This window comes from Vicia villosa, linkage group LG4 (genome assembly GCF_029867415.1).
Source record: "Vicia villosa cultivar HV-30 ecotype Madison, WI linkage group LG4, Vvil1.0, whole genome shotgun sequence".
NCBI lineage: Eukaryota > Viridiplantae > Streptophyta > Magnoliopsida > Fabales > Fabaceae > Vicia > Vicia villosa.
Genome location: NC_081183.1, coordinates 176121590 through 176142125, shown reverse-complemented (window position 1 = coordinate 176142125; position 20536 = coordinate 176121590). Strand labels below are relative to the sequence as shown.

Sequence of the window (20536 nt, the reverse complement as noted above, 5' to 3'; positions counted from 1 at the left end):
TACTTGATCAGATGGGACTCCAGTCAAGAGTTGGCATTCAGCAACTACATGCCCAGTCAATCCACAAATCTCGCAGTTAGGTGCTACAGCGGCAGCGGTGGCTGAAGGAGTGATGGTCAAATTCTCGATCTTTTGAGTTAAAGCGTCTACTTTAGCGTTAACGCGGTCTATACCACTAATTTCGTACATTCCTCCTTTGGTTTGGGCTTTCTCTAGAGCGGCGCGTTCTCCTCCCCATTGGTAATGGTTTTGTGCCATGTTCTCTATGAGTTTGTATGCTTCATCATGGGGTTTGTCCATTAATGCTCCGCCAGCAGCGGCATCTATAGTCATTTTAGTGTTATATAAGAGACCACCATAAAAGGTATGGATGATCAGCCATGGTTCGAGTCCATGATGAGGGCATATTCTAAGCATGTCCTTGTAACGTTCCCAAGCTTCGAAAAGCGATTCGTTATCTTTCTGGGTAAATCCGTTGATTTGACCTCTAAGCATAGCAGTTTTGCTAGGCGGAAAGTATCTTGCTAAGAATACTCTCTTCAATTCGTCCCACGTAGTTATGGAATTGGAAGGCAGGGATTGAAGCCACGCTCTCGCTCTATCTCTCAAGGAGAAAGGGAAAAGGCGTAATCGAATAGCTTCGGAACTAACGTTGTTGGCTTTGATAGTGTCGGCGTATTGCACGAACACAGATAAATGGAGATTGGGGTCGTCTACAGGGCTTCCAGAGAATTGATTCTGTTGAACAGCTTGGACCAGTGAAGGTTTCAGCTCGAAATTGTTCGCTTCAATCGCAGGTGGTGCGATACTTGAATGCGGTTCAGCGCGCGAAGGAGCGGCATAGTCTCTAAGAGGACGAATAGCAACCATCTCTAACTTCGGGGTGATTTGATTGATTTGATCAGTAAAAATCAATTCCTGATTAATCGGAATTTCTGCTACTTCGGGAAGGTTGCGAGCTCGACGTTTAACGTTAATGAAACGTTCGATCTCGTTAATTCGTTGTATTAAGTCTCCTCCTTGTGAACGAGTATTTGGCATACAATCGTTCAAAAAGAAAGGGAAGAATTTTCCTAGTCTCTACGGTGTAACAGTGAGTTACGATATCGACTTAAATAGTTCCCCGGCAACGGCGCCAAAAACTTGATCGCGACTTTACGTGTCTATAAATCTGATAACTGCAAGTGCACAGTCGTGTCGTGTAGTTTTAAAAGATATCGAATCCACAGGGACTATGAATCGATCTACCGTTATCTAAGGTTACTATGTAAAGCTAGGAGTACTAAAATTTCGATTGTTCCTAAGGGAAAGTGATTGTGAGAGAATAAAGAATAATAATAAAAGACAGGTATCAGTATGTATTTCGTTTAACTAAAGGTAATCCGAAGGTCCATTGGCTTTTGCATAATTAAATTAAAAATCTTTACTAATTGCAATTGGTTAAAAATCCTCGTCTCAAACTTTCGCTCTGTTGAGTCAGACTACTATCCTAATCCTAATGTACGCTTTCGCCATCCCATTAGATTTTAGAAGAGCTTTTTGGAAACAATGTAATTAATAAAATGCCTATTTTACGAGGTCGTTATCTATTTAAATCTCCTAATCTCAAACTTTCGCTCTGTTGACTCGGAACATGCTAATATCCCTAACGTACGCTTTCGCCATCCCGCTCGAGTGTAAAAACAATTTTTGAAAATAAATAAGTTCCAATTAGTTTTAATACGCTTTCGCCATCCTTAAAACTAATGTCCTATGTCTACTATCCAGTTAAAGATCTCAAACTTTCGCTCTATTGATTTTAACCTTTGACCGTCCTAATCCCTCAAACTTTCGCTCTATTGGGTTTAAGACTTACTAATCAAACTAGACATATAAACCAAAAATAAGTGATAATTAATAAAACATAATTTAAGCCAATTTACTTCGGATCCCTACGGTTAACTTACTTTACATACCGACACCTTTAGTATTTTAGCCAGACATATTAATACGATTAAACATGCATAAATCGGTTCGGTTCATAATAATAAGCATATTAAATGGCATATAATATATCATGCAAATAAATAATATAAATAAGGCGGTAAATAAAAAACCTGAATTAAAATAAATCTGGATTGAATTGAATCTTGAAGTACTCGAACTTCCACCACAGGTTGGCTGGATCGTTCTTCGGAATTTAAATGGCAGAAAATAAAAACAAGGAAAATAAAGCGATAAACCTAACGTAAGGCTAGATCTATGAAAAGTTCACAACAATTTCCAGTGTAGAAATCGTTGTGAGAAAATAGACGGTTAAATGAAAGCAGAATAAGGAAAAGCAGTTCGCGGTACAATTTCGGCAGCACTTCGTTGGCAGGAAATCGGACCCTTTGGAAGTGGGATAGCAGGTCCTATTTATAGGAGGAGGTTTGCAGTTGGAATCCGTGAATGGAGGAACTTTCTGCAGACTGGGCGTGGAGACGTGGGTCTCCGTTTCTTCAGGAAGACTTGAGACGTGCGTCTCAAGTGGAGAAAATCTTGGGCAGTTGGAGACGGGCGTCTCCTCTTGGTGACGTGGCTGAAGAGAACGTGGAGACGTGCGTCTCCACTTGCTTGCAGGTCTGGGCCACGCGCCTTTTGATTCATGGTGGGCTGAATATCTCTTTTGGGCCTTTTGGGTCCTAATTGCACCCTTCTTTCACTTCAGCACTCCCTTTTCATCTTTTAGGCATAAATATTGGTCATTTAAGCTCAATTTTCTTTCCTTTTCGCAAATAGTCGTAATTGAAGTGTAAAACCTGAAATAAAGCAAATACACGCGTAATATCATAATAAATTAACATAATAAACGGAAAATGCTATAAATATCTATGGATTTTAGGCTAAATATACGATATAAAATCGTGTTATCAGTGGCTGCATCTCTTCACTATATATATGAGGTAATTTAGGTCTAATAACATGGGAAAGAATCAAATGATTTGATTATAAAATTTGATTTGAAAATTTGCTTCAAAACTTTCTATTTTTGAACTTGATCTATTTCATGCACTTTTCAATTCTTTTTTGCCCCTTAGATCAAGCTAGGATCTAATTAGATCAAAGGAAAAATTAGAACATCAATCATATAATTATTCCATGATTTTATTTGATTTTTATTTGAAATTAAATGATTAAAATCTCATATAAATAAAATGAAGAGGGAATCATTGAAGATGAAATGAAGAGGGAAAATTTGGGGGTATGACAATATGTAGTCCTTGAGACATTGAATCATTATCAATCAATGAAATCAAAAGTTATGTTTTATCTTTATTTTCTTAGCTTAGTTTTATTTATCTTTTGGTGTATGGAGATGATGTTTTTATTGATAATATGATCAAAGAAGCGTTTTAACCTAAAACAATATTTATTCATCCATTTTCGTACCGAATATTTATGTCAAGTGAATTATTTTATTGGGATTGTTGTAGATACTCACATGCAAATATTTATATCTGTTAGCAATAATATTCATTACTAGAAGTACACAGTTTACTTGTGGAATTTTTCATGGAAGTTAATCCGCTGGTACATTTAAAATTTTCCTGCGACTTCATTAAATAAAATAAATTTTCCTACAGTATAAACTTTTGCAAAAAATTCCGCACCAAGACCAGCAGATTTTGCTGCAGAAAATATATTTTGAATAAAATACCAAATTATATTACAATAACCACAATATCCAAAAGATTATATAGTTACAGTGATTCAAGTAACTTATTTGAGTCACAAGTAAACAATTAACTAATAAACTTTAATTGCAGAAGTAATCTTTATTAGCAAAGGAAATATTACAGAGTTTCAATACAGATTTGATTTGAGTGAAGCAATATTTGTGTGACCTAGCCTACTGTGCCAAAGATAGAACTTATTGGAGATATTACTTGGATTTTCAGTAGTTTGAGCTTTGGAAGACACATTGCCAGTGTTTGCAGCAGGATGAAATGTGGACTCCATTGGCAGAGTTGAAAAACAATACAGCCCACTAGTATCCAGGAATCCTTCTAAAAGAACCTCCTTAGATACCTGAGATTTGACAAAACACTTGTTAGAGTGAAATTCAAAAAAGACATTGTTATCTTTGGCAAACTTAGACACAGACATGAGATTTCTAGTAACTCTAGGTACATGAAGAAGATGGTTCAAGGACAAAGTAGTTTTAGGTGATATAGAGGATTTAATATTAGCTGAACCTATTGACTGAATTCTAAGACCTTGGCCATTGCCTATAAGAATTGTATTGGAACCTGTGTAGTTTTGTGTATGTTGAACATAAGATTTATTATGAGTAAGGTGATGAGATGCACCTGAATCAATAAAACATGCTTGGGATTCTAGGTTTGAAGGAATTTGAAGATCTTCCTGATGAGCCAAGAGAGCTGAGGCTTGTGTAGAGTTGAAGTCTTGTTTCTTCTGCTCTTCTTTAGGTTGAGTAGCTTATTTGGTCATTTGATTCTTTGATGAGGTTGGTTCAAAGTTCTCATCAAATCGATGCCAACACTCCATGACTGAGTGGCCATATTTGCCACAGAGTTGGCAAGTTGGTCTATTCCCTATGGTGTAGTTTCCTTGTGTTCTACCTCTGCCACAACCTCTTCCCCTGAAGTTTCTTCTTCCTCTCTGAGGTTGATAGCCACCTCTGGTGGTTTTGCCATTGTTGCAATCTTCAAACTAGGCCAGATTCGCTGTGGCATTGACTAAAGATAGCTCTTGAAGATATTTGTCAAGTTGAGCTTCTTGAACATACAATAAGGCTTCAATTTCATACAGAGTGGGAGGTTCGATTTTACCATAGACCATCATAATGAATGGGTTGTATTCCTCTGGAAGTCCTTGCAAGATGGCATCAATTTGATCTCTTTCAGAGATTGGTTCTCCCACTGCAAGAAGAGCATCTGCAATTGCACGGATTCGAAGCACAAATTCAGATATTGAGCGATTCACTTTCTTTGTTACCTTTAACTCAGCTCTGAGTTGATGAACCCTAGCACGCATCACCGCTGTGAAGTATTTGTGAATTTGATCCCAGATTTGGTAAGAATGCTTGCAAGAAAGGACTCTGGGAAGCACTGATTCAGAGATGGTGGAAAGAAGCCACGAGAACAATGCTTGAACTTAGACAATCCAAGATTCGTATTCCTCTGACCGAACATTGGCTAAGCGATCTTCTTCAGTCTTGAACATAGGAGGAATTTGCGGATTCACAACGAATCGATGGAGCTGGTGTGCAATGATGATACCTTTTACTTGTTGGTTCCATAGGAGAAAGTTCTTCTCATGTAGCTTGATTGATAGCTTGGGTCCAAACACTGTGTGATTGAAAGCATTTGCAAACATTGACGTTTGCGAACCCGTGAAGTGGCGCGATGATTCTGAATTTTCTGGTGACGCAGCCATTGAAGGTGCTTTTTTGAAGCAGGTGCAGGGTTTATGAAACAGAAAACGGAACAACAGAGATGAGCCACAGAACAAAGCGTAGAGTGGCGAAAGGATGATATGCAAAAGGTGGATTGGATCTTTAGGCGATTGATACCATACTAGATGTAAACCAGTGCTCTGCACTTTTCATTATCCATTCATAAAGATGAGAATCGTTTTTTTGTTACAAGAAAACTAACAACATAACACTAGATAACACTATATATACTCTACTTGCTATCCACACCATACAGTAATGAAACACAACAATGTAAAGCTATAGCTAAGGCCCATAGTATTTTGTAAGCCCAACATGATATAGCCCAGTATACACTAATAGTTTTAAACTCTCATTTAAAATCTACTTAATATAAATCCAAGGTTGTCATGATGACAACCTTGGACACAACCCTAAACCTAAATCATACGTGGCACCATATTAGAAACTTCAATCCAATGTGGCATCATATTAAAAATCTATTAAAATTTTGAATTTTATCTTTTTTTTTTCACACCAAATCATTACATTTATCCAATCTAATATCCTAATTTGATTATAATAATAAAATAATAATTAATTCTTCAAAATAAAGGATATTAATTTCCACATATTATTTTAATTTAATTATATATTATAACTTAATAACATATTAGTTTAATTTAATTATATATTATAACTTAATAAAAAGAATTGATTTGTTTATTACGTTTTTTAAAATAACTTTTATAATATTATATATTTTATGGTTAAATTTTTTTATTTTTAAAATTCACAATATATTATTTCCACGTATCATTTTAATTTAATTATATAACATATAAATATATTAAATTATTATAATAAAATAGTGAAAAATTAAAACTATTCAAAAATGTAAATACAATTAATTCTTCAAAGTAAAGGATATTAATTTCCATATATCATTTTAATTTAATTATAAAATATTAATATATTATAATTAATATATTTTTCCTAAATATTTTATGGCTAGATTTATGATTTGTTTGTTACGTTTTTTAAAATAACTTTTATAATGTTATATATTTTATTGATAAATTATTTTATTTTTAAAATTAAAAGTAGAGTCAATGTTTATATTTTATTATTAATTATAAACGATTATATTTTATTAATAACTATTTCTATGGTTAAATTTATGATTTGTTTGTTATGTTTTTTAAAATGACTTTTATAATGTTATATATTTTACGTTAAATTTTTTTATTTTTAAAATTAAAAATAAATTCAATGATTATATTTTCTTAATACCTATTTATTAATACATTATTATTTATTATAAATTAAAAAATTTCATAAATAATAATTACACTTTAATAAATAGTTATATTATAGAAAGTTATATATTATAATAATTATTATTCTGATTACAGTTACTAAATATTAAATATTAAATTAGTAATAATTATTATTATTATTATATTTCATAATGATTATTTTATTTCCATATATCATTTTAATTTAATTATAAAATATTAATATATTATAATTAATATATTTTTCCTAAATATTTTATGGTTAGATTTATGATTTGTTTGTTACGTTTTTTAAAATGACTTTTATAATGTTATATATTTTATTGATAAATTTTTTTATTTTTAAAATTAAGAGTAGAGTCAATGTTTATATTTTATTATTAATTATAAACAATTATATTTTATTAATAACTATTTCTATGGTTAAATTTATGATTTGTTTGTTATTTTTAACATTAAAAATAGATTCAATGATTATATTTTCTTAATACCTATTTCTTAATACATTATAATTTATTATAAATTAAAAAATTTCATAAATAATAATTGCACTTTAATAAATAGTTATATTATAGAAAATTATATATTATAATAATTATTATTCTGATTGCAGTTACTAAATATTAAATTAATAATAATTATTATTATATTTCATAATGAATATTTTATATTAAATATAATTATTAATTATTAATATATTTTGGTTACTATTATAATAATAATTACTCTTATTGTAGTTATTGAACATTAAATTAGTACAAATTACTAACTAAAAAATAAACGGTAGAGTTTAATATCTTAGTCTATTAGTAAATTTCGGTTACCATAATAAGCATAATTACTATTATTATAATTAATATTATTATTTTTTATAGGAATTATTATTATTATTATTATTATTATTATTATTATTATTATTGTTATTATTATTATTATTATATAAATATAACATTAACTATACTATTATTTTTTAATTATCAGTATTTAAAACTGATGTTAATAATCATTAATATCCTTTATTACACAGTTTATTTTTTTAATATTCCTTAACTATTTATCATTCAATATAAATAATACAAATTAATAACCGTTTATAATCATCAAAATTATGAGTTACAATTTTTAATATGAGTTATTGTCTTATTAATAATTATGATCATATATAAATATATACTTTGGGTGTACAGATTTTATACTTTGGATGTACAGATTTTACGTAGAAGTAATATACAAGGTGGTTATAGATCTCCATCTATGGCTTGACTCCTAACACCTCTTATATGATAGTATATACTTTTTTTATTTTATATACCTCTTATATGATAGTATATACTTTTTTATTTTATATTAACTGTTGTATGATACATACTTTTGATTTTGTATTGTAATTTTAATTTTATCGTATATATTTGAAATGATATTTGACATATATCATTGTATCCACTAAGGTGATTAATGTATTGTAATTTTTATTTTATCACCTATATTTGAAATGATATTTGACATATATCACTGTATCCTCTAAGGTGATTAAATCCAGCCATCAAAGATTAGGTGTGGGTTAGGTCTTCTTCAACCATCAAAGATTTGATTAATAAGAATTGGAAAGTCTGAATTGAGTTTGAGTCACGGTCGGGGATTGAATAATTATGAAGAGTGTCCAACTGATCTTTCGTTATGTCCCTTTCAAAAAAATATATATAATTGATATTGATTTTTATATTGTAACTTCTTTAAATTTGTAAAATTCTACAGAAAAAATTATAATTTTAGTTTTTTTTTTAATTGCAATACATATAACTAAGTCCTTTACGCAACACCTTATAATGTCATTATATTTTTATTTAATTTTATATATATATATATATATATATATATATATATATATATATATATATATAATTTCAAAATTCATTTCTATTTTTTTGGAATTATTATTTTATTATCATACTAAAAATTGTCTTTTTGGTAGAAAAAAATATAATACATATATCAATTGTATCTATTAAACATTACCACTCAATATATTTTTTGCCCTGAATAAATTTATAATATTTATTATCATCAATATTATTATTATTTTATGATATATATATATATATATATATATATATATATATATATATATAATAATAATAAAACAACTTTTACGATTGCAATTATGTTTGTTTTAATGCAATAAAAAATACTATAAATATTTGTTTATTCTCATTGTTTTAATTATTATGTATGACAATATCAATTTACAATTAATGATTAAATATCTCATAGTAAAATATGACACTCTTTTATTGACTATTGATTTTATTATAATCTTTAAAAAAAATTCATAGTCTTTTAATACCTAAAATATATTATTAGAGATTTTCATATTTTTAAAATTATTTATATTTTATATAATTTTAAAGCACGTTTAAGCCTATGTTATAATTTATATGTATAAATTATTAAAATAAAAAATCTAATTAAACCCGTGCAACGCACGGGCCATAGATCTAGTTATTAAAATACCAAGGATACTTAGAGATATACAAAGAAAAATTCTGCTAACAGAAAAGACCAATTTTAACTGAAATAAGGTGGACTCACACTCAAATTTATAATCCTTTTATCAATAACTGATTAAAAAACAGTAATGCATGTTGTGTTGAATTTGAAAAAAATTGTGATGTTGTAATTAACATATCATTTATACTCCGATCCCTTTTTATGACTTCATCTCTATGATTGCTCGTCACTTACTCATACTTTCTCTACTCTCTATTTTTATGAGGTAAGAAGTTTTCTAACTCTACTATTAAAACGCACTTTTACGGGTTCAACCTCATGTTATAGTTTCTCATTTTCTATAAACCTTATTGAAAGTGGACATCTCCCAATCATATTCGTCATTTTAGATGAGTTGAAACTCCAAACAGGTTTCAAAGTCAGCCATTTTTATTTTGGCAACAAAAAATTTGAATCTTCCTTTGCATTTTCCTATGTTTTCCAACTTATTACTTACGTTCAAATTTGTTTCCTACTTATTGTTTTTCAAAGATGCCCACTAAATAAGCTCGACATGCATTGAAATTGGTTTCAATTATGACTACAACATCATATATGCAATGGGTCCACATTTTACATCAAATAAAAAAAACCAATGTAAAAAGTCAACTTTGAATGACCTTAAAAGTGAAATGTCTATTTTTTGCGACAGAATTCAAGAATTTAATTAATATGTAAAATTTAATATCCTAATTAAGAACACAGTTATGCTAACCAATACATAGATGAATAAAATTGATATGCATAACAACACTGATAGCCACATAAGTTTTTACTTTAGAAGATATTATTATGAAACATGCAACCGAAGAGGGAAACATAAATATAACATTGAAAGCAAACTTCTAACAGTTGTCGAGTAGAGTACATTATATAAAGGCTATATGCTTGTTCCATATAGAAACTAACAAAGTCAGTAACAACACCTGACTCAATCAGTAGCAGCATCTGAGTCAAATTCCTCAGAGGTTACTTCGAGATCTTCCTGAATAATTTCATTCGGATATAGAGAAGGTTTTGGAGGAATTTCGATGTTGTCAATACTCCCTTCTAGCATCTCTATTACTTTGTCCATTGGAGGCCGATCACTTGGTTTTAATTGTATACACCATAATGAAGTTATGAACATCTTTTTCACATTAATCATTTCTTCATTGGTAATTTCATCCATTTCTATGTCCTTTTCTTCAACCAATTGATTGTAGATCCAAAAAGGAAAGAAAAGTTGGCTTGAACGATCTGCATGTGGATTTAAATTTCTTCTCTTACTTGCCATTTCCATCAAAAGCATTCCAAAGCTATATACATCAGCCTTATAAGAAACTCCTCCAATATTTTGATAGAATAATTCAGGAGCCATATAACCAATTGTACCTCTTGCTGCAGTCAAAGTGACAATGCTAATGTCATTAGGATAAAGCTTTGCAAGACCAAAGTCTGAAACTTTGGGGATAAAGCTTTGCAAGACCAAAGTCTGAAACTTTGGGGATAAAGCTCTCATCAAGAAGTATGTTATGTGGCTTAATGTCAAAATGCAAAATTTGCATGTCACATCCTTGATGCAAATAAGCAATCCCACGAGCCACTCCAAGAGATATGTCAAACATTTGTTTATAAGTTAGAGTAATAACATTCTCTCTAGAAGAAATGTATTTATCAAGAGAACCATTGGGCATGAATTCATAAACAAGAGCTCGGTTTGATCTTTCCACACAAAATCCAATAAGTCGAACCACGTTGGCGTGATGTATTCTTCCTATAGTTGCGACTTCATTGATAAAATCTTCTCCATTACCCTTTGATTTTCCCAACATCTTTATGGCTACAAATGATCCACTACGAAGCTTTCCTTTATAAACAGCTCCAAATCCTCCTTCACCCAGCTTGTTTTTGAAACATCTTGTCATATTCTTTATTTCTTTGTGTGAATACCTAATTGGCATTAAGGTACTTCTTTGAAGAAAACCTTCAATATTTGCATAAATTGATATATGTCTTCTCCCATACATATATATCAATAGCATAAAGAAAATCAAAAGACCCAGTATAAATCTCGGAACAAAATATGGTAAAATATATCTTCCCGTCACTCTTCCTATCTCGATAGCAATTAGAGAGTCTGACCCTTTCTCTATTGTTTGAGTGGCTGTTATCCTAAATATTTGGGCAATTCCTGTAATCATATCAAGGAAAAATAATTAATACATAAAAAACATTGCATGCTTTGTAAAACAAGATAATAACTAATGAAAAAGTGAACATAAATATATATATATATATATATATATATATATATATATATATATATATATATATATATATATATATATATATATATATATATATGAGGAGGAGGGATATATTTACTCCAAGAGTAAGTGTAAGTCTCTCCCAATTTTAACCATCGATTTTCATTAATCTAACGGTTTTAATTGATCATTTAATCTAATTATTTTTGGAAATATTTTTATGTATAAATTATTAATTAAAACCGTTATATTAATGATAATCAATGGTTAAGATTTGGAGTAAATATATCCCTCCTCTCTATATAAATTTTTAATGTATATGATCGTTTCACCAATTATTATAACAATTGAGATTTAGTGTAAAAGATCCGTTACACCAGGTGTAATTTTAAAAGATTTACACTAAATCTCAATTGTTATAATAATTGGTCAAACAATCATATTAAATATATATATATATATATATATATATATATATATATATATATATATATATATATATATATATATATATATATATATATATATATATATATATATATATATGTGACATATTCTTTCTCATAAAAACTAGACTATTTATAAAAGCGTTTGATCGAATGTATATATACACACAGACACACATATTGATCAACAAGTACACTTGTGCATGTTATATCTCCAAGGGCATGGAGACCCAGAGGCCTTAGTAGGTTTATAACATATTTTGGTGGTGAGAACTTGTCCATGGCGGCGAAAAGCCTTGTACGGTAATGTTTTAAGGTTATTTGGGAGAGTTGTTCACATGAGGTGAGATGCCCTACCGATAATCAGTGATGTTTGGTAGTAAGCGTACAATCATCAGTGGTCGTGTGTTAAGACGTTAGTGAGCATTGCGCTCTTTAGAATATTAAGAATGTGTATTACTTAAGGTCTGTCTTTCTTTTTAAGATGAGATGTATTTATAAAGGCCTCTAGGACCTAGGGTTTCCTCGAAATGAGATACCGCCCACTAAGTCAGTAGTGGACACTTGAATTCCTATTTTCAAGGGAGTCATGAGTCACTTGATGACCTTGACTTCCTCGGAAAGGTCTTATCTCACTGTTTCAACATTAGAGAACGAGAAGCTATAGGGCGAGGCAATACCTCCTTTTGCACGATCTTTCATCGCCACCACTTTTAGGACGGTCTAATGGAAATCGCCCTAGACGAGGCCTTTTACGAATGTAAAATAATTTTACACAATCATCGAATGAACGGTGTGCTTTCTACCAAATCATACTGATATTTTAAACGATTTAGATGATTTGGTAGATTGGTGGTTACTATTTTGACGGCCGTGTAAAATTTCTTTATACTGTCAATAATGCATGCATATTAAACTCTATATATGGAATTGTTGAACGGAGTTGGAATATTTATGACTAGTAGTGTACGAATCTATTAAAAAAATTATTTTATGTACCATTTTGAATCATTAATGAATTTATCATTTTTCCATCTTGAATGCTTGAAGGTTCCTCTAACCCTATAACTCATATATCACAAAACTCCTCATTTGGTGCTCTGATTAAGAGAAAATTTTGTCCTGGAATATCCAAATGGTGGGTGGCACACGTAAAAATAACGACAAACTGGATGATGTAGTATTTATGTTGACTCAATTCCAAGAGACCTTTAAGTCAAAGATGGATGCAGACCCTTACCGTGTTGAATTTTTGGAGCAAATTCATGTGTGAGTCAGACCTTCATCATCGTCACATATGTTGTTGTTGTTTTTTAACATAGATATCAACATTGTCGAATTCTTTATCTACTAGCGAAGAAACTCATACAAATGATACTTGTATAAATGATACTCAAATGAAAAAATCACAAAGAGGTGCCACAATGATGCCCCAATTCATAATAGTTTGAGACTCAAGTGACAAAATTTTGATCGTGTTTGATTCGTTCTATAGAGTAGTTGATTGTGAATATTACTCTACTTTTCATAGTTATGTTGCGTTCTTTGGACCTAACAAAGTTAGTATATTGATAGATGATTGGAAACAAGTTACAAATGATTTCAAAGATAGCATATGGACATATGTCTACTATCAAGCTATTAAAAAATTCCACATTCTACTTAAATTACCCTTTTTTTTTAAAAAATTTACAAAGCAAAAAGGACTAAATTGTCTTTTCATAATCCAACAATTTTATTCAACTTCCAAACAAACCAAAATGCAACACGTGTCCCCGAATATTTCACTTTTCAAATTATCATTTTCCTTTTCTCTCTCCAATATTTTCACTTTCATTTTAATTTTCTCTCTCTCAATTTTCTCTTTTCTTTTTTATTTTTTAAACATAAATAAATTAATAAATTGAATTAACATAATTATTAAAAATATTATTTTCAAATGTCAAAATTATTAAAAAAAATACTTTCAAATGTCAATATTTCTATTTTCTCACTGAAAACTATCAGTAAAATACATATTTTATTTTAATTACCAATTATTTTTATTTGAGACACAAAATTCTTATTTTCAAATGTCAAATTTTTTTTCACGGGGCACTATCAATAAAATATCTACATGTTTATTTAAATAAAATCTACATCATATTAAATAAATTTGTAATGGGACACAATTAGTTAAATTCACACAATTTTTTTTATAAATATTGCTTTCGGTATGCATTTGAGTATAAACCACCATATAAAATTATTCTAGCCTATGCAAATGCATGAATATCATTATTCTTTATACTATTATATTTATCATATAATATTATAAATATCTAAACAAATTATATATATAATATCAAATAAATGTACCCGTGCGGCAACACGGGTGATTTACTAGTTGATATCACTTTTTATAATTTCTAATACATACTTATTGATTTAAATGTAGCTGAGTTTTGAGTTTATCGATGAAAAAATTTTAAAAAAAATAAGTGGATCACTTACACCGGTACTATTTTGAGGGGATTTAAGTCACGGATCAAGTTTGACTATATCAGGAAGCCTAAGCTCGGTCTTTCCCATCCATTGATAAGATATAGTTTATTTCGAAGAAGCAATGAAAAACGTTTGTGAGGGACCAACGTTCTAAGAAATTCAAAGTTAGTACTAGTCTTATTTATCCGATAATTTTATGCTAATGAGTTATAGATACTAATCATATATATATTTTTCAGTATGTAAATAATAGGTTAAAAGCGAAATAGGAATACAAAATAAGGCAAAAAAACATGTACCCCCAAAGATTGTTTCATGGGGGTTACAGGAAACTTGAGAAAACAATCATGCTTGAAAAAATAACGCATAGATGATCGCTTTCCATCTACACCATCAAGACATGAGAAGTGGAAGAGGGCTCGATTAAGACCAAATGGAGAGTACACCTCAGATACGTTAAGAGTAGTTGCTGAAAAATTATAAGTAGGACTTTTTATTTGTTACTTAAATGCTTTGGTAACAATATATATATTATCCAACTGTATAACACTTCTTTTATTATCCTAAATATGTAAGGGATTTTCCCATTGGACATATGTGGCTGGATGTAGGGATATTATAAGTTTGGCGCACGTAAGTATATAATTGAATATGCATGTCACTATAGTACATTATCATTTTTGTATTTTCTCCCTTGATTTTTTAATTTTGTTTAATCATTTAGGTACATTCATTGTGTTTGTATAGAGGATTATATATGGAATCTTGGATTAATATAGTATTTGATGAACAAAATAATGATCCAAAATAAATTGAAGATTACTTGACAAAACGGTTAAAGGAGGTGGGAAAAGAATGTTACTTAGCACCATTTATCAATGAGTAACTAATTTTGTAGTTGTTGTTTATCTATTATATATTCAGTTTTGTTTTAGCAAATACTAATTATATATATGCTTGTGTTTATTCAGTGGTCATTGACAATTGATCATCATACCACTTGGGACAAATACGATAATTACATTGTGTTCCTTACATATGAAACTCGAAAACAAAATAAAAGATTTTATTAATCGGTAAGTGTATGTTGATATGAAACTTTAAAGTGATATTTTCTTTAATATTGTAATTAGTTTAACGTGTAATATGTTTAATTTATTTTCAATGTATAATGTTGTGCAGCGACAAAATATCATGCACAATATTAGAAGAAGGCCCTCATGGCTCTTGCCTAAGGTAAGTGGCCCGATTACTTGTAACATTCATTTATATATATTGTTACATGCACGTGTGGTTATATTCGTGAAATTAATATTTAAATTTATAGAAGAGGAAACATTAAGGGGTTTATGAGTGTGGGTGGATATTATGTCATGAAACACATGTTAAACATTGTCCTTGCCGACATTGTTCAGGGGTGGCTCTGAGCACGGGCTCGCGGGGCGGGAGCCCAGGGCCCCATAATTTTAGGGGCACCAATTTTTTTATCCCTATATATAATAAAAGAGAATTTTCTATTATAAAAATATTTGCTAAAATTTATTTTTTTTGAAAAATTCTGGCTAACAAATATATAGGGACACTACAAAGTCAAAATTAATAAAAGAATGTAGAGAATATGGATTTGTAAATGCTAAGGGCAGTGGTGAAAATTATTGGGAATTAAATGGAGATTGAATGTGTGTTTATTCAAAAACGTTAAATTTGTAGAAAACAACACTATGATGAAAATCCATCTCAACCCACACAACTGAATCTTGAGTCTGCTGAAGAGTCTTTTTGAAATCACTATTTCTTTTATATTGTAGATCAAACAATTGGTTCACTTGATAGAAGATTAGAGCATTATTACACGTATGAAAATATTTTTGGATTCTTGTTTAGTATTGAAAGCATGTTGAAAACATCTTGAAACTTGTTTAAAACATGACGATTCTCTTGATCTTGATGGTGAAATTTTGTTTGAAGAGTTGAAAGTTATAAGAGAAGTTTTAACAGTTGAATCAAAATCAAGCTATATGATATTGAGTTTTTTAAAGACTTTTAATTGTTTTCCTGATGCATGCATAACTTATAGAATAATATTGACTATTCCTATCAGTGTTGCATCATCTGCTGAGAGACGTTTTTCTAAATTAAAATTATTAAAATTTTATTTGAGATCTACTATGTCACAAGATACATTAAATAATATTGCGTTGATTTCAATTGAAAATAATTTTTTAAGAACCTTGATTATAAACAAATTATTAATGATTTTGCAATAAAAAATGCTAAGAGGATGATATTTAAATAAGAAGAAGAATAAGTTTCTTTATAGTGGTTTATGTTTTGATATGTAGTATAAGTATTGATTTAAAGATTCATACTTGTATTCTTTTTGCATAATGTCAAATGAAAATATGTTTTTTATCCAATTATTTCTTTTATCCTTATGTATTTATTGTTAAAAAAATTAAAGGGGCACCACTCTTTTAATTCGCCCAAGGCACCCAAATTCAAACGACCGACCATAACATTGTTGACTCAATGGATATGGTAGATATTATATGTCATAAAATATTTACATTTATATTATACATAAGTTGGTTATTCAATTATTATCTTCCATGATATTTACTTCTTTACTATTTTTTACGTAGATGTTTAACGACGAAACACCATTTCCCCTTGGGGACTTTAAAGAACTTTGTAAACATTGGACGTTTATCCGTAATGTACTTAAAGGTCATGTTGTTTGATTTAAAATATATTTTTGAGATTGAAGATGTAAGTAACATATTTTACTTTTGATGTAAATATTACTTTTGGCTTTTGATGTAAAATGTAGGTTATTTTTTATGCTCTTTATGCATGGTTAACAAAAATACATTTTAATCTGATATGGTTAAAATAGATACAGGTTAAAATATGGGAAAAAATTTAAAAGCATATAATTCTTTTTTTTGAAAACAACATATATTTTGACAACAGTTATGACAACTAATAGTGGTTGTATATTGAACGCTGGCGAGAATAATATAAATTTAAAAATGTCGTTGTTGAGAATCAAACCTGGGACATTTAGGTCTATCACAATGGTTGAGTTAACTAACCATTGTGATCGCGCGCATTTTTTAGTATACTACAACGCTCCCAGGACCGTGATTGTAAGTAACACATTTACAACAACACTCTACATAACAACTCCATGACCTGCGTGATTATATATATTTTCCAACTGTAGTTAAATGCCCTTTTCGTAGTAGTGATATAGACAACCCAAACCTTCAAGATACTGGGTCAAGTGGGCCAACACTATGTACACATGTTGGTTGATAGGGAATACAATTAATTTTATGGCAAAATATCATTTTTGATCTCGTATGTTAACCTCGGGTTCATTTTGGTCTCTTAACTTCAAAAAGTTCTATATCGGTCCCTTATAACATTGTCCATAAATTCTTAACTTCAAAATAAGTCTCTTAACTTCAACTTAGTTTCATAAGTTCTTCAAGATAACTAAGTTTTATTTTAGTATTTTGATTTAAAATGCAAAATATAATAAAAATAAATAGACTAACCTAATAAATTTAAAAGGTTGTTTTCATAGTCTGTGTGGCCTAATTTTTTAATTAAATCGATTTATAAAAAAATATAAGTCTTTTCTAAACCCTAAACCCTATTATATATATATATATATATATATATATATATATATATATATATATATATATATATATATATATATATATATATTCTATCTTAAATATGTGTGGACTATGTCATAGATCCTACTTAATTTATCTCATAGATCTTTGTTAATTTATCTCAGACCTGTGTTACTTGAGTTAACATATTTTCACCCTACTCCCACTTCAAGTTTTATGTACTATAATATTTTTACCAATTTTTTTAATTGTTAATCTTAATATTTGGAAAAAAAAATCCATTTAATTTCAATTAAAATTATGTATTAAATATTTTTACCTACTTATTATTAGACTCTTAATCTATAGCATTTAGTAAAAGATACTAATTTATGAAAAATTTATATATATATATATATATATATATATATATATATATATATATATATATATATATATATATATATATATATATATATATATATATATATATATATATATATATATATATATATATATATATATATATATATATATATGGGTAAAAGTAAAATATTACCTTTAACAATACCAATTGCTAGATCTGCAATAAATTATAGTCCTTATGTCAACAAACAGGATAGATAATTAAGTAAAAAGAGAGATAATTGAGTAAAAGAAAAGGGATAGATAATTGACAAGCCTATAATTTAATAAAGATGTTTATTGGTTCCGGAAAATTCGAAGTAAACCAAAATTCAAATTAAATTATAGAGTTTGGGTTGAACATTTTTTTAGTTCGGATAGAAATCGAAACAAACTAATAAAACTCTTTGTTAATTGATTTAGACAATAGATTTTTAAAATCTACCCCCGCAAACCCGTTTATTAAAACCAACCATATTATTCATATGAATTATATGATCATTATCATAAGAAAACATGTATGAAGAAATGAAAAAATTAATAATTTTATATTATTATAAAAAATTAATTGATATAAATTAAATATTTTAAAAATATTTTTGCATATTTATTTTCAATATATTCGATCAATTCAACCCAAATCAATCTATTATTTTTTAGTTTGCTTCACTTTGGACTATATCATATAGTTAGAGATAACTTGTTACCTTCAACATATCTGCGCGGCTTCCACAGTTGGTCTACAAAAAAAAAAAAATCGGTTTTAAACTTTTTAAATATAATAGAGTAACAATTCTTCTGCATTCAATTTATCATACAAATATTTTTTCTATTATATTTCAACCTAAGATATTTGGAGTCTGATAGGTATGACAGATTTTTAAGTTTATAATTTATAATTTATATGTTTAAATGATAATTTATATGTTTAAAAGATAATTTAAATCATTTGATAACGGTCTTTTTATCATGAACTTATAATTTATTTTTCAGATGTTAATTTAAATAGTGTTTTAACTTATAGTTTATATTTTTTCATTATTTCTTACTTTTTTTTATCCTTATTTCTTACTTTTTTTATCTTTATTATTTTAACAAAAATTCACTTTTAATCTTTATAATTTATTTTAATTTAAAATGAAATAATTATTTATTAAATATATGTTATTTTACATTTATAAGTAAGTTGAACCGTTCGTTTTATCAAACACTTCAATTAAATTATCAGCTATCAGTTTAAACATCAGCTACATGGGTAAGGTCAACCTGCGTACCCACTCACCCAACCACGGGCAAATGTCATATATCAAATTATTGTGTCAAAAAATATTAAAAGAAAAGATACATAATTCTTACCGCATGTTTTGTGGACATGTTTTTCCAATGGATATTTGCAATAACCAGGCATGTCGCCTAGGTAGGAACATTCAATATTTCTGGTGGTTCCATTGAAGTTGCAGATTTGGTCATCGTCGCAAGTATCTCTACAAGGACTAGCTATCCACGATAGCTGAAAGCCATAGAGTAGCATTCCATGAATTTGCTCGTTTGAAAGGGATCCATTTGGTACATCATCTCTGACTCTGTTACTATGAAACGCTGATATTGATATCATACCAACAACCTTCACGTTACAGTAATCTTTTAATCTCCCAACCGAAAAGTCGCTAAAAACAAGACCATCCGAATAGTACGGAGCCGCCGCAGCAAAAGCATAAAGATAGCTTTTGGAGTCCCTGTTGATGCAGTGACCTATATCAACATACTCAGGATCATCCTTCACTGGTTTACTACAGTTCAAGTATATTATGTGCCCAGAACCATAATCCATTTCATATGGATCCACGTAGTCGTTATAATTATTCATGAGAGGAACTGAGAAATTTGACGCCGCTAAGGAATACTCCCTCCGTCTCATAATAAGTGTCCCATTTGAACTTTTCACGGTTCTTAAGAAAATGATTAGATGTATTGATTTTAGTGATAAATTTAATATCATTTACTAAAGTACCCTTATTTATTATAGGTAGTGGAGTAGTTGGAAAACGTGAAAGTTAAT

At 29.1% G+C, this 20536-nt stretch overlaps 2 protein-coding genes and 1 non-coding gene across 3 annotated transcripts; 1 reads left to right on the top strand and 2 right to left on the bottom strand.

Annotated features, from left to right (window-relative positions):
• The first annotated feature begins 388 nt into the window (after window positions 1-388).
• On the top strand, window positions 389-495 carry LOC131600797 (small nucleolar RNA R71). Its single transcript, XR_009283405.1, has one exon. It is a non-coding gene; the product is annotated as a small nucleolar RNA R71 (small nucleolar RNA).
• A 9629-nt stretch (window positions 496-10124) lies between these two features.
• Window positions 10125-11406, bottom strand: LOC131600386 (rust resistance kinase Lr10-like). The gene is made up of 2 exons (XM_058872552.1): window positions 10733-11406; window positions 10125-10701 (listed from the first exon to the last, which is right to left on the bottom strand). The coding sequence occupies exons 1-2, from the start codon at window positions 11286-11288 to the stop codon at window positions 10196-10198; spliced, it is 1062 nt and encodes a 353-aa protein (XP_058728535.1). The 5' UTR covers window positions 11289-11406; the 3' UTR covers window positions 10125-10195.
• A 7752-nt stretch (window positions 11407-19158) lies between these two features.
• On the bottom strand, window positions 19159-20536 carry LOC131598367 (uncharacterized). The gene is made up of 2 exons (XM_058870979.1): window positions 19834-20536; window positions 19159-19217 (listed from the first exon to the last, which is right to left on the bottom strand). Exons 1-2 carry the CDS (start codon window positions 20474-20476, stop codon window positions 19159-19161), a joined length of 702 nt encoding a protein of 233 aa, XP_058726962.1. The 5' UTR covers window positions 20477-20536.

Excerpts from the sequence above, each read along its gene's own strand:
- LOC131600386 (XM_058872552.1), bottom strand. The coding sequence starts at position 11,288 with ATGCTATTGATATATATGTATGGGAGAAGACATATATCAATTTATGCA. Across the intron at positions 10,702-10,732 it reads CCCCAAAGTTTCAGACTTTG|ACTTTGGTCTTGCAAAGCTT; the intron begins GTCTTGCAAAGC and ends CCAAAGTTTCAG.
- LOC131598367 (XM_058870979.1), bottom strand. The coding sequence starts at position 20,476 with ATGATATTAAATTTATCACTAAAATCAATACATCTAATCATTTTCTTA. Across the intron at positions 19,218-19,833 it reads ACATGTCCACAAAACATGCG|ACCAACTGTGGAAGCCGCGC; the intron begins GTAAGAATTATG and ends TTTTTTTTGTAG.